General features: G+C 44.0%; 2 protein-coding genes across 8 annotated transcripts in view; one reads left to right on the top strand and one right to left on the bottom strand.

The window, feature by feature from the left end:
* Nat8 (N-acetyltransferase 8 (putative)) overlaps window positions 1-4,692 on the top strand; it is a 16,933-nt gene extending 12,241 nt beyond the window's left edge. The window contains exons 3-4 of one of the 2 annotated variants that reach the window (XM_029535097.1): window positions 2,869-3,089; window positions 3,716-4,692. In XM_029535097.1, coding sequence (XP_029390957.1) covers window positions 3,788-4,471 — 684 coding nt within the window. In that variant the 5' untranslated portion in view covers window positions 2,869-3,089; window positions 3,716-3,787 and the 3' untranslated portion in view covers window positions 4,472-4,692. The remainder of the gene's footprint in view (window positions 1-2,868; window positions 3,090-3,715) is intronic. The other variant, XM_029535098.1, reaches the window with a different exon arrangement.
* Window positions 4,693-11,551: 6,859 nt separating this feature from the next.
* The window catches only part of Alms1 (ALMS1 centrosome and basal body associated protein), a 102,420-nt gene continuing 86,520 nt past the window's right edge, over window positions 11,552-27,451 (bottom strand). For 5 of the 6 annotated variants that reach the window (XR_003843230.1, XM_029534803.1, XM_029534804.1 and 2 more), the window contains 7 exons: window positions 19,220-19,334; window positions 17,827-18,030; window positions 17,315-17,556; window positions 16,750-16,903; window positions 16,017-16,080; window positions 12,540-12,639; window positions 11,552-11,715 (listed from right to left, as the gene is read on the bottom strand). Coding sequence is in view for 5 of the 6 variants with exons in the window: in XM_029534803.1 (XP_029390663.1) it covers window positions 11,671-11,715; window positions 12,540-12,639; window positions 16,017-16,080; window positions 16,750-16,903; window positions 17,315-17,556; window positions 17,827-18,030; window positions 19,220-19,334 (924 nt within the window). In the remaining variant the exon portion in view is untranslated. The remainder of the gene's footprint in view (window positions 11,716-12,539; window positions 12,640-16,016; window positions 16,081-16,749; window positions 16,904-17,314; window positions 17,557-17,826; window positions 18,031-19,219; window positions 19,335-27,451) is intronic. The other variant, XM_029534805.1, reaches the window with a different exon arrangement.

Genomic DNA, 27,451 nt, shown 5'->3' with positions numbered 1-27,451 from the left:
TATTTTCTTTGATTGTTGTGTCCACGTTTTCTATGGAATCTTCTGCATCTGAGATTCTTTCTTCCATCTCTTGTATTCTGTTGCTGATGCTCACATCTATGGTTCCTGATTTCTTTCCTAGGATTTCTATCTCCAGAGTTGTCTCACTTTGGGTTTTCTTTATTGTTTCTACTTCCATTTTTAGATCTTGGATGGTTTTGTTCAATTCTATCACCTGTTTGGTTGTGTTTTCCTGTAATTCTTTTTTTTTTTTTTTTTAATTTCTTTAGTCCAGTAGATTGTCAGCTCTAACATGGCAATCCCCTGTAAGATTTTTGTTTTGTTTTGTTTTGTTTTTGTTTTGTTTTTGTTTTGAGACAGGGTTTCTCTGTGTAGCCCTGGCTGTCCTGGAACTCACTCTGTGGACCAGGCTGGCCTTGAACTCAGAAATCCGCCTGCCTCAGCCTCCCAAGTGCTGGGATTAAAGGCGTGCCCCACCACGCCCAGCTTCCTGTAATTCTTTAAGGGATTTTTGTGTTTCCTCTTTAAGGACTTCTACCTGTTTAGCAGTGTTTTCCTGCAATTCTTTAAGGGATTTTTGTGCTTCCTCTTTAAGTACTTCTACCTGTTTAGCAGTGTTCTCCTTTATTTCTTTAAGTGAGTTATTAATATCCTTCTTAAATTCCTCTAGCAGCATCATGAGATATGATTTTAAATCCGAATCTTGCTTTTCAGGTATGTTGGGGTATCCAGGTCTCGCTGTGGTGGGTATACTGGGTTCTGATGATGCCAAGTGGTCTTGGTTTCTGTTAGTAAGATTCTTACGTTTGCCTTTCGCCATCTGGTAATCTCTGATGTTAGATGTTCTAGCTGTCTCTGGCTGGAGTTTGTTTTTCCTGTGATTCTGTTAGCCTTTGTCAGCACTCCTGGGAGTCCAACTCTCTCCTGGGTCCTGTTTGGAATTAAAAGTCTGCCAGGGTGTCCAGCAGACATCTATAACTTCATTGTAAAGTACCTGCATTCTGATCACACCCCACCAACCCCAATACACTTATCATTGCATAATGAGAAAAAGAAAGAAATGTAAAAATGGGACAGATGTGGTGTGTGAATTCTGGGAAAATCTCTACTCATTCCCCAAGAAGACATGAATTTCCATGGTAGTCTAACCCTGCCTTCAGTTGTATTTTATACTCTTGACTACAGATCACAAGCGGATAGAGACACAGACTGGAGAGTAACTTCCACTTCTGCTTTTGGCTAAGAATGCAAGTCAACCTTGCTGCTCAACCAACACTCAGCCTCCTCATTGGCCCCACAATTTCAGGATGGAAAAAGAACCCATTTTTGGAGTCAGAACCAGCAACCAATCAAATAGGATCAGGTTTTTTAGTATCACAGCTCTTGAAGAGAATGACAACAAAGAAAATGAACCCAGAAAGTTGTCACAGACAAAACCAGCAACTTTACTAGAGATGTGGAATCTGCCTGGAGTTAGGGGCCATGGCAGTTCCTGAAACTAGGAACTGTGAGTTCAGCACTCAGCAGAGTGGGGGGTGGGGCTGCCCTCAGCATCAAGAAAGCCCAGGACCTTTGCACTCTCTCTGCTATGCTTAGAAACCCCACACTCCCCAAGGGGGNTTATCCCCACACTAATCATCAAGTCCAGGGCATTAGAAACTCAGGCCAGAAGGAATTTATCACCTCCCCAGAGGCAGGGAAGCCTGGTTGGCCAGCTTCTTCCAGATGGATTCTGTCCAATCTGGAAGGAGTTTGCCTGGAAGCTTCCACTCTGGAAACTGAGGCTGAGGGACAGACTGCAAGGGCTGAGGACAGACAGGCACTGAGGCCCATCCTCAGCCCGCATCTCTGTGAAAACCCTCCATTCCACTGAACCACGCACAAGGACACAGATGTGTTGGTACATTGCAGAGAGGCTGTGTGGGTTGTCCTCATCTACCCAGGCTCACTTCAGTCAGATCCTCCCCAGATGAATAAGTCAGCAAAGGAAGCTGCTTGGTCACACAGGAGAGATCTGGAGGGTGTGTGCCCCAAAGCTAGCAATACTCACTGACGACTAAACTAGAACTGCATCTTGCCAAAAGGTCACCACAATCTTGTACTGCCTCTGCCTAGTTCACTATGAGAACGGTGCTGCTCTGGCTGCTGATCTGTGATCCCTCTCCATTTCCATCTTTGTTGCCAAGAGAGGTTATGTAAGAATGTTATATAACCCTTCCCCTTTATTTGGGCCAGCCACTGGAAAGTGGGCCCTGTGTGTAGTAACACATACTTTATTGCAACGTCGAGATTCCCCACTGAACTGGATTGTATTTGGAGAATCAGCCTCTGCTTGTCATTCTCTCTGTGGTAGTGGGGGAGGGGGGGCGCTCCTAGCTTAGTCTACACCCCAAACCTGACACACACACAGCTAAATGCTACAAATACTGGCTTCACCCTAGGCAGAAAGCCACGAGCTGAGGGCATAAGTGGGTCTCTTCCACGGGGTCATTTTTACATACAAGGATATCTCTCTAAGTCTGGGGCCTGAGAAGACCCATGCAGCATGGTAGTTTCATCAACACATGGCTGAGGCAGGGATGGAGAAGTCAGCGAAGACCACCAGGAGCCATTAGAAAAGGAGGCAAGTGCAGCCTGGGCAGGGAGAAGCCCACCAATGGAGGCTCCTGCTTTCCAGACTGTAGGTGGAACTCCTGCTTGTGACAAGGGAGCTCAGGGCAGGGGAGCAGGGAGCAGAGGGCCTCAGAGAGGGACAAGAGTGCTGGGAGAGAGCCACTGCACCTGGCAGGGGACAAGGAGGAGAGGTGCTGGCCTCCAACCATGAGAGTAAGGACCCCTGAGCCATCTCAGATCCTGATTCCCTTCCAGGTTCATTCTGTGGCGGTCACGGAGTTGACTACACCTGAATGTTCCTCTCCACAGCCCATCTACTTGGCTCTGTGGTTTATAATTATCAAACATCCAGCCTTCAGCCAATGAGGTTTCTACCAAGTCTGCTACCTCAATAAATGGAGGTCACTGACTAGCCTCACTATCAGACACAAGCACAGAATTAAGGCTGACTTGGACCCTTAACTCTGAGCAACTAGGTGAGTATGTTCGGGGGCAAGGTTGGGGGTTGGGGGTGTCTCTGCATTTGTCTGGTGTAACAGGACCTTCTTGTTCATGTTTTCTTAAAAGTCTAAATGTTCAGAGTTGATGGGAAATGGCTTTGTTGAAACTTGTCCTTGGAAATCCTGGAATTGAAATGTATACACTCTAGAGAAAGGTCAGAGGAGCTGGGCATGAAGACTGGTGGCCACAGGGTACTATCTCAGTGCTCCATGAAATTTAGAGAGCCAGTAATGGGGTCAGGAGGGTGGAAGAGAAGGGGGTCACCTTCTTGACTTCTAGACTTCTAGGGGAGTCTAGAAGGCAAGTGTTTCTTTATCATGTTCTGCAGGTGAAGATACAGGTCCAGCGATATTAAGTGATATGCCCAATGTCTCACTTCCAGACAGGCAGAGAAAAATAACATTCCAACTAGTGTGTCTGGCCTTATACTTTCTCTCTGTTGATGGTTTCCTCTTAGGTCACGTGTGCATGTACACACACACAGACACACACACACAGACACACACACACAGACACACACATACACACACACACTGAGCAGGTTAATGGCAAGCTGGGAACTTGGTTGGGGGACTTACATGGTTTCTTTTCTCTTCGGCAGGGTTACAGGGAAACCTACAGTCAGAGGTAGCTGTGTCTTTGGCCTTTGAGATCATAGCCTCCGAAGTCTCCCATGGCTCCTTATCATATCCGAAAATACCAGGACAGCGACCACAGGAGTGTGGTGGATTTGTTCCGCAGAGGCATGGAGGAACACATCCCTGCCACCTTCCGCCACATGCTGCTGCTGCCCCGAACCCTCCTGCTCTTACTCGGGGTCCCTCTTACTCTATTCCTGGCCTCAGGCTCCTGGTTTCTGGTTCTTCTGTCCAGCCTTACCCTCTTTCTTTCCCTGTGGCTCCTCGCAAAATACACATGGGAAAAGCATGTGACAAAGTGTTTGCACACAGACATGGCTGACATCACCAGAACCTACTTGAGTTCCCGTTACTCCTGCTTCTGGGTAGCCGAGTCTAGAGGTCAAACAGTGGGCATGGTGGCTGCTCTGCCGGTGGAGGACCCCCTCCTGCAGAAGAAGCAACTGCAGCTACTCCACCTCTCTGTGTCCTTGCAGCACCGAAGAGAAGGCATAGGGAAAGCTATGGTCAGGACTGTCCTCCAGTTTGCACAGATGCAGGGCTTCAGTGAAGTTGTCCTTGCCACCAGCATGCTTCAGTATGCAGCCCTGGCTCTCTACCAGGGCATGGGCTTCCAGAAGACTGGCGAGACCTTCTACACCTATATCTCCAGACTAAGGAAGTCCCCGATGATACACTTAAAGTATCGCCTTCCTTCTCCTCTGGAAGGGGACCTGTGATCTCTCTCCTGTGGGCATCAGTCAGGACCTGATTGCTTCTGTAATAGTAACAAGCAGACCCAGCTACTTCAGGTGCAAACCACTAACCCTCACTCTCAAGCACCTCTGAATAAATGTGTTTGTGGATGGGGTTGGGGCAATGGTTACTCTGTGTTATCCATGCTTTCTGAGGTATCCTTTAGCTAACACTATAGTCATGTATAAAAAGTAACACAAAATAATAAAATTTTACTTAGCTTGTGAATCTTTGGGTCATCTGCTGAGCTTGGCAGGACAGCTGTCAGGGTCCCAGGGTACCTTGGGTTGGTGGAAGCATATTACCTCACTCTAGCAGTCTGGCTCAGACAGGGCTCCAGGATTTTGTCCCAAAAGCAGAATAAGGAAGTGAAGGTCTTTCCCAAACCCTGAAGGTGTCACATGCAGAACCAAGGGGCTGGCGAGGGCCCTGTGACTAGCCAGGCAGCACAAGGTTAGGAGAGTGGGTGGAGGTGAGCCACAGGGTGTTTTAGAAATTATTTACACCCTTTGGCAGCTGACTGGACTCAACCTTGTGGAGCAGCATGCATGTCTTTTTTTTTTTTTTTTTTTTTTGAGACAGGGTTTCTTTGTACAGTCCTGGCTGTCCTGGAACTCACTTTGTAGACCAGGCTGGCCTCAAACTCAGAAATCCACCTGTCTCTGCCTCCCAAGTGCTGGGATTAAAGGTGTGTGCCACCATCACCCAGCATGCATATGCATGTCTTGAGATAGGCTGATCATGGAGTGTTCTTGTAGCCAAGAAAAGCTGTAGGACTAGTAAGGCTCCCATTCATCACCCCTGGGACACAGCTTCATCCTGTCCACATTACCCTGGGATTCCTGATTTCCCTAAGTGTCTCTGGCCTGACTGAATGTGCTCCTGTAAGCTTTGATGTCTTAGGGTCGTGACAATATCAGAATAGCAGTGCAAATGTTATCAAATGTCACCAATTTATTTTGTATTTTAAAATAGTTAACACCAAGCATCTGCATGCTTTTAGTCCCAGCACTCAGAAGGCAGAGGTGAGGCAGGAGGCTATCTGTGAGTTCCAAAACCAGCCTTATCTACATAGCAAATTCTAGGCCAGCAAGAGCTACATAATGAAACCCTATCTTTTTTTTTTTAAGATTTATTTATTTATTATATGTAAGTACACTGTAGCTGTCTTCAGACACTCCAAAAGAGGGTGTCAGATCTTGTTACGGATGGTTATGAGCCACCATGTGGTTGCTGGGATTTGAACTCCGGACCTTTGGAAGAGCAATCGGGTGCTCTTACCCACTGAGCCATCTCACCAGCCCTATGAAACCCTATCTTAATATTTTTTTAAAAAAATAGTTAACTTTAAAATCTGTAAGTGTTTTCTCCCAGTAATCGGAAAATGAAAGAAGCCTACAGCTATGTCTAAAATTCTCAAGTTCACAAGTAGTTAAGGAGAGCAACGCTGTCAAGGGGGGCATATGCATGCATGCGAACATATGTGCTCTCTTGTGTGTGTGTGCGCATGTGCACCTGTGCATGTGTACATGTATGCATGCATGTGTGTGTGTGCGTGCTTGTGCAAATATGCCAGAACTCAACCTCAAATGTTTTTTGACACAGTGTTTCTCACTGGCAGGAACTGGCTGGCCAGCTAGCCCCAGGATCCATTTATAAACCCCCACACCCAGCTTTTTTATGTGGGTTCTGGAAATCTGAGGGCTTCGGGGTGACTTTACTGGCTCAGCTACCCAGCCCCCTGCTTGAGTTCTATGGGGAACTGTTGCTGTGTCACCTGCAGTCACATAGCCTCAGGAAAGTGGAATGTACCTTTCTAAACCTCAGCTCCACTGCTGCCAGAGGCTCTGGGGGTCTTCTTGGCCCGTTTGACACCCTGCTCTGCAGTGGAGAAACACATGATGTTTAGCACTTGTCTTAGGAACCCCAAATCTTCAGGTATGAATGGTAGGGTTACTTCTAACAGAATTGGGATGGGTAAAAATTTAAGCAAACCCATGAATTTGGGGGATTCCACTGAGTGGCAAAATGTAGACTTATTTGTACAGGATTAGTTTATGCACATGGAAGGTCGGAGACTTAGGAGACTGAAGGTTTTCCAAAGGGCAGGAGAATAAGGGCATGGACCAAGGTAATTTTAGAGGTTAGTGACTTGCATCCAGCAGTGAGAAACCCTGGACTGTGACTTCCAGACCTACTGCTCTTTCAGTTAATATTTTTTCTAATTTAAAGAACATGATTTTATTCTGAAAATGGTCAAGATGTAAAGACATTAACATTTCTGAGGGTTTATCAGATTCTTAGTTATAGATGGAATATAACCAGCTGTGTCATGCTCCTGCTTCACTGCTTCCTGTGACCATGGACTGTACCTTCAAACTGTGAGCCAAATGACACCTCTCCAAGTAAAGACATTTCCTGTTGTGTAACAGACTATTGGTTAAGGTATAGCCTATTTTTTTCAATTTGGTCTTTGCTTTCTAGACACATTTATTCACCTGGGCACACACATGCACACTTGAGGGCGTGGGTATACACAATTGAAGTCTGCCAGTCTGACCTCCTTCAAACTTCCTGTTCCTGCCTGCTTTATTCTCTTCTCATTTTAAAAATTTATGGTAAATGCACATAGTACACTTATATATATATATATTTTGGGGGTGTGGGTTTATCTGTGTAGCCTTACCATTCTGGTACATGCTCTGTAGACTAAATTGGCCTTGAACTCACGGCTATCTGCTTGGCTCTGCCGGGATTAAAGGAGTGTACCTCCACCACCTGGCTTGTTTTATTTATTCTCTCTCTGTGAAAGAGAATATGTGTATGTGTGCCTGTGTGGAGGTTAGAGAAGTTTGTGGAAATCAGTTCTCTCTTTCCACAGTTGTGGGTCAGGGGATCAAACTCATGCAGACTTGGTAGACATGCCTCTACCTAAGACATTTTTGTAAACTTTTATTGATTCTTTATGAATTTCCCATCATGCACCCCAGTCCTACCATCTCTCTGTTCCTTTATATCTGCCTTGCAACCTCCCCACAAAAGAAAATAAGACAGAACTTTTAGAAAATCTTATTGTGGAAGCTGTGCTATGTCACAGTGCGTCACATACTACACCCTTTTGTCCACACATCATTACTTGCAAATGTTCATTGCAATGAGTCATTAAAGGCCTCTCTGCTTTGAGGCCTCTGGGTTCTGTTACACCATCAGTACTGGATCCTCATGGGGACTCCTGTCAGATATCCTGTTGTTGTCCTGTGTCATGAAGGTCCTATAGCTTCCAATCTGTAGTTCTAGATGAGGTAGATGTTTAGGTGGGCCAATTCAAAGCCCTCAGTCTAGGCCTGTGAGGCAGCTGAGCTGGTCAGTCTGCCAGCTCTCCTTTGCCCACACCACCATGAAAAGCTTTCCAGTTCCATCCAGCAGCTGGTGAGGGGCAGGGTCAGCTCTCCAGCTCTCGTGACTTTGGGACCAGCTCTCCCACCTATCTGCTGCAGGAACTAATTAAGGGACAAGGGGTAGGAGGGTATTTTTCCCTCATTCACACCACTGCTACAAAATTTTTAATTGTGTAGTTTGGTGGTACTAATTACATTCATAGTGTAATGCAATTATCTCCACTGTCTAATTTTCATCTGTGGGCATTGTACAACAAATAGTTCCAGCTTCTCCCCACTTAGCCCTTGTTAATGTCTGCTTCCTGCTACCTTTATGAATGTGCCTTGTCTGTATCCCATATAGAGTTCTTGTCCTTTTGTGTCTGAATTCTTTCACTTCACTTAGTGTAGTGGTTTTGAGGATTATATATGTTATAGCATGTATCAAATTTTCCTTATGGATGTGTGTGTATATAGGGGTATGTATGTGTGTTATTGAGGATTAAATATAGACCCTGGTACATGCCTGGCATGTACATGTAGCCACAGCTTTCCTGAAGCTGGCTATGTAGACCAGGCTGCCCTTCAACTCTGCTTCTGACTCCCAAACACTGGGATTAAAGTTGTGCACTACCATGCCTGGCTCTCTACTATGTTTTTAAAACTGTAGACCAGAAATTGAATTTTTAGCACTCAACTAAAGGCTGGATGGGCATGGTGAACCACCAGTAATTCCAGGTTTTGAGGGGGCGGGGCTAGAGACAGGGGATTCTAAAAGCAAGCTAGATAGGTAGACAGCCAAATCAGTAATAAAAGGTGAAAAGAGACTGAGGAAGCCAGCTATTGCTGTGACAAAACACCATGACCAAGGCAGCTTACAGAAGTTTATTGGGGTCTTACAGTCCCTGAGGGTGAGAGTCCATGACTAACATGACAGGGAGTGTGGAAGTAGACAGGCAGGCAGCACACTAGAGCAATAGCTGAGAGATTACATACTTATCCAAAATGTAGGAGGCAGAGAGAGAGATAAAGAGATAACTGAGAATGTCCTGGGCGTTTGATACCTGAAGCTCACCCCCCAGGGCCATACTTCCTAATTCTTCCCAAGCAGTTCCACCAACTATTATGGAAAACTGTAAAAGTTCCATGAAATTGCTTCTCCTTTGGAATATGGAATTTGGGATAACCTAAATTGGTGTTTCCAGGCCATGATCATCCCAAATGGCTCCAGAAGAAACTGCCCCATATTCCTTTAAAATGAGAGTTGTGGTCTGTGTCCAAAGAAGGTAAGAATAGGGTATCAGATCCCCTGGAACTGTTGTAAACCATCATTTGGGGTGCTGGGAATCGAACCCAGGTTCTCCAGAAGGGTAACAAGTGTTCATTGCTGAGCTCTCTCTCCAGCCCTGGTTAATCTTTTGAGCAAAATCAATGTGGATGTATTCAGTAGACAGGACCCAGATTAAACTTTACCAGTATGGTTGGACATGGTTGTAATCTTAGGCCAAGGATAGCCCGACAGCTTTAGCAACACTGTGAGATGTTATCTTTAAAAAAAGAAAAAGCTAATGTGCACATTGTTAAAGCAAGTTTGTTTTAGGAACAATTGTAGAGCTAGCAGAGATTTGTGTCCAGGTAGAAGGCTAGAGCTTTAAAATTAGCCTGACTAGACCGAACAGTGGGATAAGGCTTCTGCAGGCATCTGCCCAGAACTCAGGTTAAACAAAGACACTGCAGAAGGTTAAGGTGAGGCTCTTCTATTCTCAGCTAATGACCCCTCTCTATTGCATCTTAGCTCAGCTCTGTGTGAAGGAGGGAGGGGCACAGGTTGCTATAAGCAACCCTGCCTCAGAGGTGAGCAGAATCAGGGGAGTGTGCTCTTGGCTGAGGGAACTAAGAAACAGGAAGGAGAAGCCTCAACTTTGATAAAATCCAAAACCTGTGGCTCCTTTAGGAGGGTAGAACTTGGCAGAAAGATGGCACCTGTGGCACTCAAATGGTGCATGGGGTGGGGACATTCTGAGAAGGGAGTGGGAGTGACTGTGAGTAGCACGGAGTCCTTTCCATCAGACACTAAGGTGTGCATGGCTTTACCCTGGAAGCATGCAGACGTAGCTGGAGCGTTGGTGAATTTGCCTAGTGTTTTTATGTGACTATATGACTTGTCATCACCTATTCTTCTGTGAAAGGAGTTGTCCCTGCCCTTTGCAATGTTAGGGAGCTGTTGCCTTTAGCCTTCCTGGATGGGCAGTGGGGTGCATCTTTGGGACTCAGTTGTTCAGTGAACGCAAACCTCTTCAAGGTGCACTTGGATGCCACTTAAGCCCCTTTCCCGGCCAACTCTGGTGTGTGCCAGACTTGCCAATCCATTGAGCAAAAAAAAAAAAAAAAAAGGGTCTTTTATTTTTAGTATGCATTTGACCAAAGCAGGATAACTTTCCATAGTTAGGATCCAGATGTTTGTCGTTTTGTGAAATTGCCTGTGCCCGCTATTTAGCTCCTTTTTACATTACCAGCTTTGGAGGTTGATTCACATAAGCTTTTTATGTACTCTGCATATAGATCTCTGTTGGTTACCTGTGTTGCAATTATATTCTTCTGGGGGGAGGGGTGGCGAGAGGGGTCTTTTCTCTCCCTTTATGGTTGATAACATTTTACATTTTAATGGAGAGGTCTAGAGAGATGGTTCAATGATAAAGAACACTTTTTGTTCTCACAGAGGACCTGGGTTGGCTGTCCAGCACTCACATGGCAGCTCACAATATAAATGAAGATCCCTGAAAAGAAGCTGTGTCTAGCTGTGAACAGTTGTTGACTTTGAAGCCAGCCTGAGCTACTTAATGACCTCCTCTTACTTTCCCTGGGTTCACATTAAGATTCTGTCCTCTTCACCCATACCTTCACTACAAACTGGAGGCCCTAGCAGCCACTGCAGGACTGGGCTGGGCTCTATAAGGAGTAGAGAGCAGGCACGCAGCTCTAAAGTAAATCCACAGTAAGTCAGAAGCAGCAGCAGGTGAGCAGCCCTGGCCTGGGCTTCCAGCAAAGTGAGAGGTATGGGTGGGTCCTGGTGAGGCTGACAGTGCACTGACAGGGCAAGTGTAGCTGGCAGAGAGAGAGCAGGGAAGGCTAACCGCCCTAGGAATGAAGCCGGAGATGGGGACTCTTGCTTTTGCCAAGCACACAGCACAGATGATCTCTGCACAGTGGATGTCACCTTGTGATCTGCGAGCAGAGGGCAGGCCCCAGCTCTGAATGCTCTGGCAGGGCATCTGAACAATCCAGTGCTGGGCCCGAGAAATCCTATTATTTCCATCTTGCCTGAGTTGCCTTGCAAACTGGGATTTGAGACAACCACTGCTTCCTATTTCTATTCTGAACGGTAACAAACAAGGTATGAAGTCATAGCATTTTGGAGCTGAAAAAGGTTTCAGAGTTACCTGCTCCTCACCAGATAGGAAAGAAATGAGCTTTTGCGCTTGCTTCACTATGAGTCAAGCAGCAGTGTTTTATTTCTAAAAGTGTAAAAGCACATACAAGCAGGGGCTCCCTCTCTCCTAGAACTCAAGAGTTCCATTGTAAGGCATGGCCTGTGGGCAAGGCCGCGGTGGAGAAAGGGAGACCTGCTTCCAAACTCCCAGTGCCTCTGTCGCTGCCCCAGACCCCACAGGGACTAAGCTGCACATAGACAAAGACAACGCTTTATTAAATCACACTCATTCAAATATAAATTAGTCTCTTTGGGCTCATAAAAAAAAAAAAAAACAAAAAAAGGATTCCTAGGCTCTGAAGAAAGTAGTCTTATGTCAGTCCCAAGGCACTTTTCTCCCCAGGAGATGATTGGTCACTTTCTGTAGAAGAAAACACAGGGCAGAAGTCAGATGCAGACATGGGTAGCTTGATCAACCTCACCTCGGCACACTGTGGAAGAGACTGCTTTCCCTAAATCTTGTGTTGCTCACCTACTGATAGTGGCAATTAGGAAAAGTGTTTTGGAAAGAGGGTCTATAAGCCACACCTATTCCTCCTCCATAGCTGATGATCTAGAGTTCTGACTGCATCCTAGCACAGCCAGGGCATGAGTGCTGCTAACACAGCAGGCAGCCATGCAGTTCCTGGAGTCTCCCCCAGTGCCCAGGCTCCTGTGTGCTCCAGACATGGTTCTCAACCTCACAGAGTCTGGTCTGGTGTTGAGCTTCTGACTTTCAGGTTCCTCTACAATGTAGTGAATAGCCTGGGAGGAAAACAAGAACTGTGAGAGACAGGACCCTTCAAGCTGGTGGCCTGCGTGGCTTCCAAGAAAACCCGCCCCAGGAGGTTCTTGGCAGGCTCCACTCTCTAGCCTCACTCTCTGATGACTCTCACGAGATCCTGTGAGTTTGCATAGTTCCAGAGGATTACCACAGGAGCTTAATCACCATTTGGAAATTACAAGCCTGATATGTTGTACAGTTCAGTTTCAAGGGAGAAGCTGCCTATGTGGCAGTCAGGTGTAGTTGCAGACACATGGAGAGTAGCTCCCAGCTACCTCTCACTTGAAGGCTAATCACAGCTGCCTACTGCTGAAACCTCAGCACGCAGTCACACTGCTTCTCAAAAGCGAGCCAGGCCATCTCTAGTTCCCTCTGCTGACAAGCCTGACCACCCCTCCACAGACAATGCCAACTCAACTAACCATTTTATAGTGCTGAGCACGAAGCCGGTAGGATTTATATTCTGATTTTCTCTTTTCCTCTTCTCTCTTCTTCTTCACTTCTGGAAGCTGCTCATAAATTCTTCGAAATGCCACAAGTAGAAAGACAGAAAGCAGTAAAGTTATCAGGCATGAAGACACAGGATGGCTCTGCCCACACCTCTGGCTCTATGCTGACTAGTCATCCAGCCTCTAGATAAGGCCAGCCCCTGTTGAGCATCCATGTCCATGGATATGGAGAGCCTAGCCTGGGTATGGTGCCCGCAGTATGAAAGAGAGATGAATAAAGACACAAAACATTGACAATAGTGCTTACTTCCAGAAAAAGAATAAAATAGAGTGGGTAAAATTCTGATTTCCATGTTGTGTGCAAACTGTATAGTATCAACATAATAAACAGGCATTACCAAATACATACATTAACACAGACATATACCTCTATGTATACATATATCATTATCAATTGGGGTACCCCAGGCTAGTCTGGAACTCAGCCTAGCCTTAGCTTATCAAATGCTAGGACTATATGGGTATGCAACACCATATCTAGCTAATTACTGTACTTTAAATGTTTTCATGACCCACACCCAGTCTGGTTTCATGACACTACTCCTTTGCCTCTTTCATCCCTCCCTCCCTCAAGGCTGACTTTCTATGTTATGTTCTGCAAATGGAGAAAACATGGCTTAAACACTCCTTAACATGGTGACTTCCAGATTTACCCATGTTCCTGGAAATATATTATTTTTCATAGCTGAATACAATTCCATTGTATATATGCCTCATATTCCCTTTATTCACTTGTCTCCTGATGAATACTGAAGCTGATGTCATTTCTTGGCTGCTGTGAATATTGCTGCAGTCCATGACTACGGAAGCATCTCTGTGATGTGTCAGCATAAGGCCTTCCGGTGTACACCAGAGGTGCCACAGCTGAATCATGGTTTCATTTTCAGTTCTTTCTTGAGGGGAGGGGGGCTTGTTTGTTTTTGCGGAACATCATGTCAAGTCTACAGTGGCTGTGGCAGTGGCATTCCCTCCCACAGTGCATGTCCTCTATAGCACTTGCTGTCATTTGTTCCTTGATGCTAGCCATTCTGACTGGAGTGAGAGGAAATCTCAAAGAGCTTTGATTTGTATTTCCCTGACGGCTAAAGATAGTGAACACATTTTCAAATATTTATTGGCTATTTGTATTTCTTCTTTTAAGAACAGTCTATTCAGCTTATTAGCCCATTTTTCAGCTGGATGATTAATCTAGTTGATTTAATCTGTTTAGGGTCGATATAGAGTCTACATAATCCTCTGTGGGTGGTGGTGTGAAACACCCCTTTGTCTCACTTGTTGGAACACAGTTCGTGGCACTGTTTGGGAAGATTGTGGAATATCACTGGAACAAGTGGCTCCCTGGGGATGGGTCTTGAGCTTGGACCTACTTCCTGTTACACTCTACTTGAGTGTGGGTGAATGAGACTGGTCAGCCAGCCTCCTGCTCCTGTCACTGTGTCCTCCTTCTCTGAGGCTGGAGTTGTAGGCTTGTATTAGGATATTTTATCAAAGCAACAAGAAAATAACTAGACAGATGCATAGCTGTCTTCCATCGGGCTATCTCTTTATTCTTGTTTCTTTGCTATATGAAACTTTAATTTTGTGAAATTCCATGTTCATGTCTTAGGACATATTGCTGTTTCCTTGATGTGTTTTGCCTCTAGCAGTTTCAGTTACTACTGTATTTAAAATACAGGAAATAAGGAAAGGACTAGAATAGATGCACCTGTAAAATACCATAGAGTTCAGAGAGAAGAGAAACTTATTCTGAGGAAAGGGCAGAGCAAGCTTCAGAGAACTTAGGCTTACATTGGAAATGAATAACTGTCAGGAACAGAGAAAAAAAAGAGAAAGGGTGTCCATGCTGGGGAAACGTGCAGAGCTGTGGTACAGAGACCAGGCAGGAAGCAGGTCAGGCAAGGCAGCAACGAGCTGAGTGTCTTATGTGAAAAGTTAAGCTTCATCCTATATAGGGTTGGGTATCCCTAACTTCAAGCTGAGAGGAGCACAAACAGGCATTTGAAAACTGACTCCCAACAGAATAGATTGCATAATAATAAAGCAGAACCTGTCTCAACCAATGCTAACTGGTACAGGGACAGTGAGAGAAAGCAGCAGGCAGACCTGGACACACAGAATAACCACTACTGGGAGCAGGGAGTGCACTGTAACAGTCATTACAAATCCCACTCTATCAACAAAATGAGTGTTTGTAGGATGGAGGGGAGAATTTTGAGTAATATTTATTTTCTTCTTTCTACTTTTAAAAATATCTTCCAAAGATTTTTACAATTTTAAAAACAAAAATCATTGAAAAGAACGCAGTGCCAAGTGGTGGCAAGCACCTGGAATCCCAGTTTGCTCTCCAGAAGAACTGGCAGAGACATGCGGGTCTCCAGAGCAAGCACTGAGCTAGCCAAGGCTATCTATATCTAAATATTTGTTTGTTTGCCTCAAACAAGCCATCACTGATAAAACAACAACAATAACAACAACAATCCACCATTTCAGCAACTCCATGACTGTCCTTATTAAAGTCAGCTTCCAGTCAGCCCTAGAAACCTGTAACTTAGTTTTTCAATGGCATTCTTACAATCAATAGGTGTTTATCAAGCTGATTAATCAATGAGTAGACAATGCTTACAATGGTATAAGACTCAGCCCCAGTGGTTAGGAGCACTGGATGCTCAGCAGAGGACCGAGGCTCAGTTCCTAGCATCAATATGGTAGCTCACAAATGTCTGTAACTCCAGCTCCAGAAAACCTGACCTCTAAGGGCACTGCATGCCTTCGGAACACTAACATATATGCAGGCAAAACATTCATACACACAAAGATAAAAATAAGTCAATCTTAAAACCACAACAGACCAAAGCCCCAGCCTCTCAGGCGCCTGCACCACAGCCACTCAGCCCTTGCTTCCCAGAGGGATAAGTGCTGTTACCAGTTCTTTTGCAACGGACAGAAATACTTTACACATGCTTAGGGCCTCACAGCTATAAAAGCAAAGGCATTTGTTTTTAAACACTACCAATGAGGCAGCGGACTGAAACTGTACACACTTCTGAAACCCAAGTTATTAAGCTAATGTTGTAGAGAGCAACCAACTATTTCTTACTCTGTTAGAAAAACTCCTAGAAATGAGATTGCTAAGAAAACTTATTTCTAAATGTCTTTTAATTTCATCTAGATGTCTAATGCAGAGAAGCTCACCCTAGGCGTTCCCCTTCCCTTTGAACTGAAACCAGGTTCACACTATCATTTGTTTTTCTCTTCCTTTCTTGTGCCGTGAGAAGCAACATCAAACCTCACCTCACCTGCTTCCATCTGGGCATGTGCTGGGAAGCAGAGCTCCTGGCTGCACAGGCCTGGCCTATAGCTGCACAATTACTCCTGTTCCTTCAGACTTACCGTCTGGTCCTCTGAATCATTTCCTTCTTTCCAATAGGCTTGTTCTTCTGGACAGCCAGGAGGACTAGACAAGAGAGGAGGCTTTATTAGGGGATAGTAAGTGTAAGGAGAGGTAGAGCTTAGCTGAAGAGCTGCTGGAGCCTGGGTGCCGACCTGAGCTGGAGCACAGGAAAGTGACTAAAGACCAAGGACAAGGTGCACGTCTGAACTGCCTTAGGGGTCAGAGGCCACCGCACAAATCTGCTATGGCAGGGACCCCAACTACTGGTCAGCTAACCTACCGGTAGGCTGCCAGCTCTAGGCAGTGCTTTACCCCCCAGCTCTCTTGTCATTTTACTTGCCACTCAGTGCAGCTGGGAGCCCAGAGACCTGGGCTGCAAACCCCGCTCTCTCCCTAAGAAGAATGTAAGTGGGAGTGAAGAACGAGCAGCAGCACACCCGTGGCCTTCCTTAGAGAGGCACTGTGAGAACAGTGCCGGGCAGACCACCACGGCCACTCTGGAGCCACAAACACCAGGCTAGTTCACAAGAGGCACCGTCCTTATGGCAGCTTGTCCTTTTAGAGGTGCAGTGACAAGGCTAGCAGAACTGGCTTACTGGGGTCACAGATGCGTGACAAGCTAAAGTAGGCCAGTCTGCTAGCTAAGGAGACTCGCACCTAGCAAGCAAAGCCACACTCAGTATGCTTGTGCTGCCTGGCATCCACTCTCAGCAAAGTGACATGAGGGCATACCTCTCCTGGGCAGGGGCCTCACAGAGTTGAACAGAGCCTCCCGCTCATTCTGGAACAGGTTCTGTAGCTTCCTCTCCTGGACTAGGAACTTCAGACGCTTTATCCGCTCCCCAGAGCGGGAGATGAAATCAGGTCTGTGTAGCTGAAGTGATTCCTACAGGAGAGAAGGCCTTGTATTAGTGACACAGACTATTTTCCAAGTGCCCAGAACAACCAGCAAACTAACCAAAAAAACAGCACCATAGGAGTCTGGGTTTGGGGAGCCTGAGGGGAGGGCACCCCCCAGGGAGATCAAGGAAGCCCAGAAATACCCTTAGGAAAAGCTGAGAACCAAAGTGGGGTCACTTGCAACTCTTCCAAATGTTTATGAGACAAGATGTCAATTCATTCACTTCAAACAAATTCCTCATTAAATATTTCCTTTAGCCACCAAGGGGGCAGAGCTCAAGGATGAGTGCTTGGTTAACTCTGCTCGGTGACCCAGGACAGTGGAGCGACTAGACCCCAGCATGCCAGCCACACACCCCACAAACACATAAAGTCAACCTCATGTCACTGTGCCTACCTGCAGGGTTGCTCTCACGAATGGCCGCAGAGAAACCTGGCCACTATCCCTGCCTGGGCCTCCCAGGGACCCACGATCGCTCATGCACTGGGCCTGCCAGTTTTGTTCCCTCAGTGGCTCCCTCCAGGGTTTGGTTTTGGTTACTGGTTCAAACCAGGAGATACCCGGTCTATAAATCTTGGGCAGGTTTTCCTTCTTAGATCCAGACTTTCCATTTTCCACAGGAACAAACCATGAGACTCCTACAGGAAATATTTTCAAGAACAAACGTTTTAATAACTGCACCCAATTACATCAAAGAAATGTATGAAATATTGACTCATCCGTTGGGGGTGACAATCTTTAGGGTGCCCGTACATTGGTCTTAACCACAGTAGACTCTCTACATAAAGTTCTAGTTACTTTCAAAAGCCTCCCTCGTGGTGGCTGGTGGCTGGAAGAGTCCACAGAGCTTTCCACAGACTCAGACACACCTTTTACTAGTTTCCGGCTACCTGGAGTTAGAAACTGACCTTCACAGGGACTTGGCTTGTTCTTCCTTAAGTTTTTGCCCTGCAGATAATTGGAAAGAAACTTTTTCTCTTTGGGTTTTTCTTCTGATGAAGAAGCCACATCACTGTCCTCTTCCAATCTGGCCCCACTAGAACTGGGAGTTGGGAAAGTCACCCCAACATCCTGAGTGTATTTTTTGACACCAGCCACAATCTCCAAGTTACCTGAGGGGAAAGACAGATGTATCTTGGAACAGACCGGAAGCAAGGCTGGCAGGCTTAATCAAAACAGACAGCGAGCCTCTATTAATAACTCAAAACACCATACGCTGCATGGGGGGGGGGCAAAGAAGGAGAGGAAGAGAGGGAAAAAAGGCAGACTGATGCACAGGAAAGAAGGTTTAATTTTTAAGTGGGTTTAGCTATCAGACAGAAAGAAGAAATATGGATTCCTTGGTTCAGGCTTTCATGAACTCTGATGGCAAGATAGCAGGACAGTAAGTATGTCTGGCCCAGCTGCCAATCATCCAGGAGGAAGAAAGAGGTGACAATGGTGAGCTGAAGACTTGAAGAAAGAAGGAAAAAGACTGATTTGTATAAAATCAGAAACTCTCTAGCTCTGTTCTCCAGTTATTGTTCACAACTCAGGACCCCAGATAACGTCACACTAGCCGCTCTCTTCCCTCTTCTGTTTTCACAAAATGCACACAGTAGTAAACCGCACAATTCTGTACATTTGAGTTTTCTTTTAAATTATATATGCTTGGGACCTTCCAGTATTGGTAAAATATGATTTCTTTTTGTTTGAGTGTGAGTGTTTTCTCTTCATGTATATCTGTTTGACAAGCGTACCTGCAGAAACACTGAATTCCCCAGAACTGGAATTACACATGTTTGAGTATGCATGTTTGAGTATATATATATATATGTGTGTGTGTGTGTGTGTGTGTGTGTGTGTGTGTCTATTGGGAAGTGAACCACGGCTCTCTGCAAAAGCAACCAATGCTCTTAACCATCTTTTCAGCCTGTAGAAAGAGCTTCTTCATTCTACATAAAATTTCTTTATGGGAAACTACAATAATTAATTTCACCATTGATATTGATGGCTATCAACACTGATTTTAAGTATATCTATTGGCCAAATTCCAAATGCAAAAAATTCTGGGTCAAACTAAATTTGTTAAGAACTGCCAAACTGCTCTTCACAGGGGCTAAATTACTTGGACCTGCTAAAAGATACCCATTTCCCTAAACTCTTGCTTAGAAACTTGCTTTTTTCAATTAGTACATAAAAAATAGCATCTACATACACAGACACTTTTATCTTTATACCTTTTATCATGAGTGAAGTTAAATTAAGTGTGCTGAAGAGGTACGTCTACATCAATGCAGAACTTAAACTCAAGGGACTTACCAGCTTGTACACCCTTGCTCACCATGAGCACAGTTTCCTCACTGGAAAGAGCAGAGTCCAAGCTCACCAAGCTGCCAGCAGTTGAAACGGAATCAGAAGTCATATGGTTTGCCACCTGGAAAAATGAAGAGAGACTCTCTCAGAGTGACCTGCAGCCATAAGTATAGTTACTCACAGGGCCAGCCAGCAACACAGCTCAAAGCTTGTGAGTGATGTGACATGTGTCTATGACAGGGAGAAGCCTGCTGTGATGACAGAACCCGAGCTACTGCAACAGAGAGGTGGGAATGTCCCTCAGACCTGAGGAAACCAAAGAAGCTGGTAGCTAAACCTTAGCCTCAAACATCTCCAGAATGAAATTCTCAGCTGACACCTGTAGATAGTTCTGGAGGTAAAAGAAATGCTAACCTAAGTGATGAAGTCCATCACAGATCCACCAATCAGAGCAGGTTCAGACACTTCTTATATATCAGAGACCAAAGAGCTGCAGTGCACTTTAAGAAATCCCAAATAGGTCAAGTGCAAAACATACAAAAGCCCTTTTTAATTACATGCAGAGCAAGTAGATTGAGTTGAGGGATGAAATCTGACACTGGTGGGTGAGAAAAAGTTCAAAATATAGCTGAGCAAATGCCCCATAAAACTGTTTAACCCACACCTTTAATTGCAGAGGCAGAGGGGCAGAGGAGCCGAGGCAGATAGATCTCTGTGTGTGAGGCCAGCCTGGTCTACAGAGCAAGTTCCACGACAGCCATGGCTGAGAGACAAACCCTGTATCGAAAGAAAGAGAAAGAGAGAAAGAGAGAGAGAAAAAGAGAGGGCAGAGAGAGAGAGAGAGAGAGAGAGAGAGAGAGAGAGAGAGACAGACAGACAGACAGACAGACACTGACTGTCAGCAAGCTCACAGAGAGGTCAGAAGAGGGCATCAGCACCTTCCCCCATCACTCTTAATCTATTCCTGTGAGGCAAGGCCTCTCCCTGGACCTTGGGCCCACGTTCCACAGCTAGACTGGAAGCAGGAAGTCCCAGCTTTGTTTGGATCTGGGATTACAGGGGGTATAAGGATGCTCAGCTTGGTAGGTAGGTGCTGGGACCTGGCATGATGGCACAGCAGGTGTCCTTTTCCACTGAGATACTTCCCCAGCCTAAGAGGGTTTCTTAAGCCTGCTCATCATAAACTGTCTGGGGGAAGGAGAACTCTATGTGGGGAAAAGACAGAATCTTTAGGAGACATATTTAGTCGTCAGCATTTCTTCTAAGTGCCAAATGACATTTTTATAAGCAAGTTTGATAGAACCAACGTGCAGTTCAAGCACTTTGAACTGGATAGACTCCAAGACCTCTGGGAACTTAGCCCAGAATCCTGGAAAAGGGGGAGCCATGATAAGGCATCTGAAAGCAGGAAAAACTTTGATTTTCAGAAAAGTATTATAAACTGGTAAGTTTAACATCATCGACCTGTCAAATTTAAAACTGATCTCATGGATTTGCTAATGTGTAGGCATGTGAAAAAGTCAAAGGCTCGCAAATGTCCAAGCATGGTAAAGACGATGAAAACTGGCTTGCAGATTAGCCTTTCATGGTAGACATGGTCACTGAGTAGCAGCATGTCTAGTATGCTTATATTTGAGGACTAGAGTCCTAAGGGTTGAAATGACACACTGACAGACCATGGTCAGTCCACATTTACCTAGCATTATTTTAAAGCTCAAAGAGGACATGCCTGAGTGCACACCTTGCACTGCATGAATCCTACCCCACCCCCACCCCCCAGAGCACCTCCCGTGTCTGTCTCTCAGTCTGCAGCCATCCCTGCCTTTTTTGCATATCAATGTCTTGGAGTTTTGGAAAGCAGAATTATTATTATTATTTTTTTTTTTTTTTGGTTTTTTGAGACAGGGTTTCTCTGTGTAGCTCTGGCTGTCCTGGAACTCACTCTGTAGACCAGGCTGGCTTCGAACTCAGAAATCCACCTGTCTCTGCCTCCCTAGTGCTGGGATTTAAAGGCGTGTGCCACCACGCCCGGCTGGAAAACAGAATTTCTATATCATAAACACCCAGAGTGCCTAAGAGGCTGAAAAGCTCTTAAGAAACAGGAGAATGGCCCAAATCAAAGAATATTTAGTATGGATAATTATATAAATTAAAAGTCAGAGCACTGTAGAGACAGAATGGTAAGATATTTGGCGTAGGAGGGGAAACCAAACCAAACCAAAGTCAGTCTCAGGTCTATAATCCTAAAACCTGAGCCAGTGCTAGGTCCTGCCTTTACTAATCAATTTTCAAAACACAGTTGTCTCTTTGTATCAGTTACCTCATTTAAATGGAACTGAAATTTTTACTCCTGAAACTACAGGAAGTGTAGAAAGAGGCTAAACACACTGGCTTTTACCTGTAATCCCAACACTTGGGAGGCTGCAGGAGGACTGCATGCAGCCTGGCTGAGGTTAGCCTGAGCTATATGGTAAGGACCTGTCTCAATGAACAAAGTTATACATATATCAAAAAAGTGTTCAAAAAAGCAAGAAAAAATTCAACAAAAAGGAATACTAGAAAAAGATAAAATTTCACCTCTACATATTAAAGTGAGAGGACCATGAGTTCAAGCCCAACCTGGGCAAAACATGAGGTACCATCTCAGAACAAACAAACAAACAAACAAACAAACAAACAAACAAACAAAGGTTTGCTGGGTAATGGTGGGCTATAAAACAGAATGAAAACACAACTTGTATAAAACTTTTAGAATGCTAAAATGTTAAAAAGCAAAAATGCAAAAGCACAAAAGGGGCAGTACAGGGCAAGACAAGTCTCTAAGGGAGAAATAAATCTAAATAAACAGAGACACTTATGTGTGAGTTAAGACTCAAAACTGCTGGGATGGCAAGTCTCTCCAAATTAATCTGCAAGTTCTCCATAAACCTAAAAAGTCCTAATGAACCTTCCCGAAAAAAAAAAAAATGTCTAAGATGATCACAAGCTTCCATAAAAAAAGCAAAGGATCATAAGAGCCAAAAATTATTAGGGAAAGAACAGATAAAAAAGTATATTTCCTCATTTCAAAACAAAGTTAAGACACAGTATAACAGATAAAAACCGGGTGTAGACACATTAGTCAACACAGAGTTGAGAGTGCTAAAGTAAACCCTGAAGATTATGGTATAATAATAAACGAATCTTCACACGCCAAAAGTGACACTAGCCACCACACCACATACAAACATGCACTGAACATGGATGCAGATCTAAATTACTAAACCCAGCAGATTATATCCAAGCTTTTTTTTTTTTTTTTTTTTTTTTAAGATTTATTTATTTATTATATGTAAGTACACTACTGTAGCTGTCTTCAGACACCCCAGAAGAGGGAGTAAGATCTTGTTAAGGATGGTTGTGAGCCACCATGTGGTTGCTGGGATTTGAACTCTGCACCTTTGGAAGAGCAGTCGGGTGCTCTTACCCACTGAGCCATCTCACCAGCCTGCCTCTGCCTCCCAAGTGCTGGGATTAAAGGTGTGCGCCACCACTGCCCGGCCATGTCCAAGCTTTTTTGACTATGCATACTGCAATCTTATCCAATGGCACACTCACACTACAGGCTGAACATGCCTGCATCAACTTTTAAAATGAAAACATAGGGAAAAAAAAACTCAGGTCTAATACCAACAGCACAATCCACACGGGGAAAACTGTTAAACCAAACTGCATTATTCAGCCTTTAACTTCAAATTTCATTTTTAAAATATACAGAAGTGCCAGATAGGAGACATTCTCAAGTTATACATCTTGTAAGACTTGTTATAAGAATACAGAGCTGATAAGAATAGATAACACATATGATACCCAAAAGGCTGAAAAGTGACCCCAGATACATAAAACTCTTACTAAGTGAGCAGAAAGACAGACAACCTAGTTTAAAAATGGGTAAAATTGAGTATCCTTGTCAGCAAAGACAAACACACCAAAGGTCTTCACTATCCAGTCACCAGGAAGGCTCGATTAGAATCATGGTGGGGAGCCTTCACATCACCTAGTATGGTGGCCACAGTTCTGATAAGATGTGGAAACACTGGAATGCGCAACATTCTGCACACAGGCACAGGAAAGAGCACAGCCACTTTTGGGGGGGAGGAGGCACAAACAGCAACAAACAGCCACAAACAGCAACAACAAAAACCCCAACCAAAATCCCCACAGACAAACAAACAAACAAACCCCAAAAGGGCTGGGAAACAGCAAGTGGTGCATGCCTTTAAGGCAGAGGCAGGCAGATCTCTGAGTTCAAGGCCAACTCTACAGAGTTCCAAGGCAGTCATAGCTACACAGAGGAACACTGTCTCAAAATAAATAAATAAATAAATAATAAATAAATGACTGAGAGAATGAATAAGTTAATTAAAAAGTTTCTAAAAGCATTAAAAAAACAAAATAAAAATAAATGAATATGCTTACATAAAACTTCTAGACAAATGGTCATAGTTGTATTCCAATAACTAAAAACAATCTAAAGGCAGGTGTGGTAGGGAATGCCTTTGATCCCAACTCTCAGGAGGCAGAGGTAGGTGTATCTCTGTGAGTTTGAGGTTAGCCTGGTCTTCTACGAATCGAGTTCCAGGACAGCCAGGGATACACAGAGAGACCCCCCATCTCAAAGAGAGAGAGAGGAGAGAGAGGAGAGAGAGGAGAGAGAGGAGAGAGAGAGAGAGAGAGAGAGAGAGAGAGAGAGAGAGAGAGAGAGAGAGACTACTACTCAGCAGGAAGAGGAACTGCTGAAAGCATATCACATGGGTAAACACTGAAAACACTGAAGGGAACAAGCCATATGCAAAAGGCTGCTTCATCAGTGACTATATGAACGGTGCAGAATGGACAGGCTAAGGGTTCCGGAAGCTGAAAAATAAGGAATAACCATGTGAATAGACACACTCTAAAGGTGAGAGTGCTGAGGATGGCACAACTCACTCGCACTAGACACTTAACACTTCTGCCTCTGCTGAGTCTGATGCCTGGGAACAAGAGTGAAGAGCATGCACCAAATGCTCAGGCTACATCAGTTCTCAGGGTTCACTAGGCTGTATTACCAGCTCAAGAGAGACTCAACAAATAGACTTCAAGTGGTGAGTGTGTCAATGAAGATATGAGCTTGATGGTGTTAAGTTGTAAAAGTGTTTTAGCCTATAAATGTGGCAAACTGATTCCATCATGCTTAGATCCAAGTTTCAAAGTACGACGTCCACAAACATATCCCCAAGAAGGCTGCTGTATTTGAGAAAAGAAGGGGAAAGTTCTTCCATACAATATCGGTGAGGAATGGTTAGAATGGATACCTAGAGAAAAAACTCTTGTGACCAGGGAGCTAAGAGAAAGCTAGACCTATATCCCATGCCAGAATTCAGAAAGGAAATGGCTTTTGCGATTTTAATAGTAAAAACTGTTGATACTTAGGAACTAAGACATATGCACTGGTCTCTGGATCTGCTGAAGCAAAGGCTGGTGAGTCCTGCTTCAAGCAAGGTGTGAAAGCCACGGATAGGACCACAGGCCTTCTGCATTTCCAAAGACCAGTTGAATTTACAGTGCATTTTTTGGTAAATTGCTATGAAAAGACATTCAAAACTACAGTCTAAAAAAGTCCACCCAACAAAAAGTGCTTATGTATAAATGTCCTTATGATGTGAAAAGACCTCTATGATGGTGAAAGTCAAATGAGACAAAACAAATATTAACAGGGATGTTGATAAACTGGAACATTCACACTGCTTATAGATGTAAAGTGTAAGGGCACTTTTGAACAGGAATTTAGGATTGGAAGGAATTTTCCCAAGCTCACCTCATGATGGCTCTTCCAAGTTTACTAACAAAAATAATGTTTATAGTGAAGACTGTATCTAGAATATGTCACATAAAAAGAAAACATTAAACATTCTCAGAGGAATTTAGTATTGAAAGGTTGGTTTTTAAAAATAACCCTATAAATAAATAAATATGTATGTATGTATGTATGTGTATATAAGACAGTGAGCACATGCTATAGCATGACATGAAAGCATTAGGTGAGATGCAGCTGTACATCCTAGAGTAAAGCCCAAGTCAAGCAACAGTACAGGGAATACTGGCTTCTACCCAGATTCCAAAGTCTCCATGGAAAGACCTGTACTTGTGTCCAACTGGTTTTGGGTATCCACCACAGAATACGTTTTTAAAGATTCTTTGACAGATGCTGGCAAGCTACAGAACACGTCCCTTTGTCCATGAGGGTCACAAGCACCTTAGCAAACTCCAGGCACATGAGAGTTGGCTGACTGTATTCCAAAGTGGGGTTTCCACATAAAGACTTAAGCATTTCCAAGTTAAATGATATCAGCTACCACAGTGTAAACTTTCTGTTGTATACAATCTTGGAAGATGTTTGCTGCTTCTCTGTAATGTTGTAAACTCATCTGCTGGTGCCTGGTTCTACACAAGAAGAGAAAAATGCCAGCATTTAAGTGTTTCTGGACTTTTTTACTACCTTTTAAGTTAAAAAGTATTAGATGAGACCCATTTCTACATGTATTGATTAACATCATTAAGATCCAGAGAAGAACCCTGCACTATTGTATTTATGGAGACATGATCTCTTGTACCCAGGCTGACCTACCTGTATCAGCATCCCAAGGACTGGGATTCCAGGCATTTGCCACTATGCTCAGGCTTCTTGAAACCCCTTTAAAGTCTAAAATTACTTCTACTTGTTTTCATTAATCATGCTAGCCAAAAACTAGCCAACTTAATTGGCAGGTATGATGGTGTATTACAGCACAGGAGGTTGGCAGGAGAATCAGGAGTTCAAAAATCATCTTTGGGTACACAGCAAGTTAAAGGCCAGCCTTGGCTACATGAATCCCTGTCCAAAATAAGAAAAATACTCTGAATATAAAATTGAGCTTGGAAGGGCGTATTTGTTATTATGTAGGAAGCTCAGTATCAATAGCCTTGAATCAAACAGGCACCTCAGGGGAGGAAGAGGTTTTTCTTTCTGAGGAATGGATTAATGGTAAATATAATTATCCAAGCTTAAAATGCCAGAACTACACTAGTAAGTCAGTCAAAGTTGGAGAGACTCTATCACCAAACATGTCTTTTTATTGTCAAAAGGCTTTAGGAATGTCCAGAGCAACTGATTATATAATTACAATGCATCTGTATATTAAAAAAAAAATCTTTTGACATGTAATTCCTAGAGATTGGGAAATTATGAAAAATGTCAGGTGTATTGGTTCATGTCTTTAAACCTAGCACTTGGGAGCCATAGGCAATAGATCTTTGAAAATTTGAGGCGAGGCTGGTTTACACATAGTTCCATACAGCAAGGGCTATGAAGACATGCCCTATCTCAAAAAAAGAAAAAAAGTGTGTTTGTGTGTATAAAACCATCCCCAGAAAGTGAAAAGGGTATTGTATCTGAATAGGTTCTTGGGTTTTGGGTTTTGTTTTTTCTGGTACCCATGTGAGTGAAGACTGAAGATACAGGAGGTATGAGGAACAGAGGAAAAAAGTAAACTAAGAACTAAACTCTTCCAGCAACATGTGGGAGAAATCAGAAAGCTGACACGTGATCATGAAAACCATGCAGAGCAGGAGAGCAGGAGAGAGCAGAATAGTAGAATTCCAAAGGTTTTCTGCCAAGTTGGAAACACTGTGGTTAAACTGGTTTTCCCTTAAACACCATTGCCACTGGCTACAAATACAGGAATCATGACCACTCACAGGGTAACTTTGCATCTTTATTTGACTCAGGAGGCCAGCTACACCTGTTAGGTTTACTTGGAGGCTCTGACTCAACTTTAGGGTTAGTAAAAAATAAAACTTCATACTTCAGCCAGAATTAATTTCCTCTTCAGATCTTTTCATTTTGATCAGGTCCTCCATATTGCAATTGTTTTGGATTAAAATTCCAAAAGAACCAAGCTATTCAATGACTAAGTCTTAATGGTTGAGAGTCCAGCTTAAGAGGACACCAGATTTTCTTAGGAATTTTATATTGCTTATTAAAAGATATCTATTGATAATTGACTATTTAGAAACATACACAAAATAAATTGAAGTACTTAACAGTTTGAATGTACTGCTTCTCTACCTCTACTTTTTTTTTTAAAGATTTATTTATTATATGTAAGTACACTGTAGCTGTCTTCAGACACTCCAGAAGAGGGCGTCAGATCTTGTTACAGATGGTTATGAGCCACCATG

The sequence above is a fragment of the Mus pahari genome, chromosome 2, assembly GCF_900095145.1.
Source record: "Mus pahari chromosome 2, PAHARI_EIJ_v1.1, whole genome shotgun sequence".
Lineage (NCBI taxonomy): Eukaryota > Metazoa > Chordata > Mammalia > Rodentia > Muridae > Mus > Mus pahari.
The sequence above is the reverse complement of the archived record's forward strand: the minus strand, read 5'-3'. Positions and strand labels throughout refer to the sequence as shown.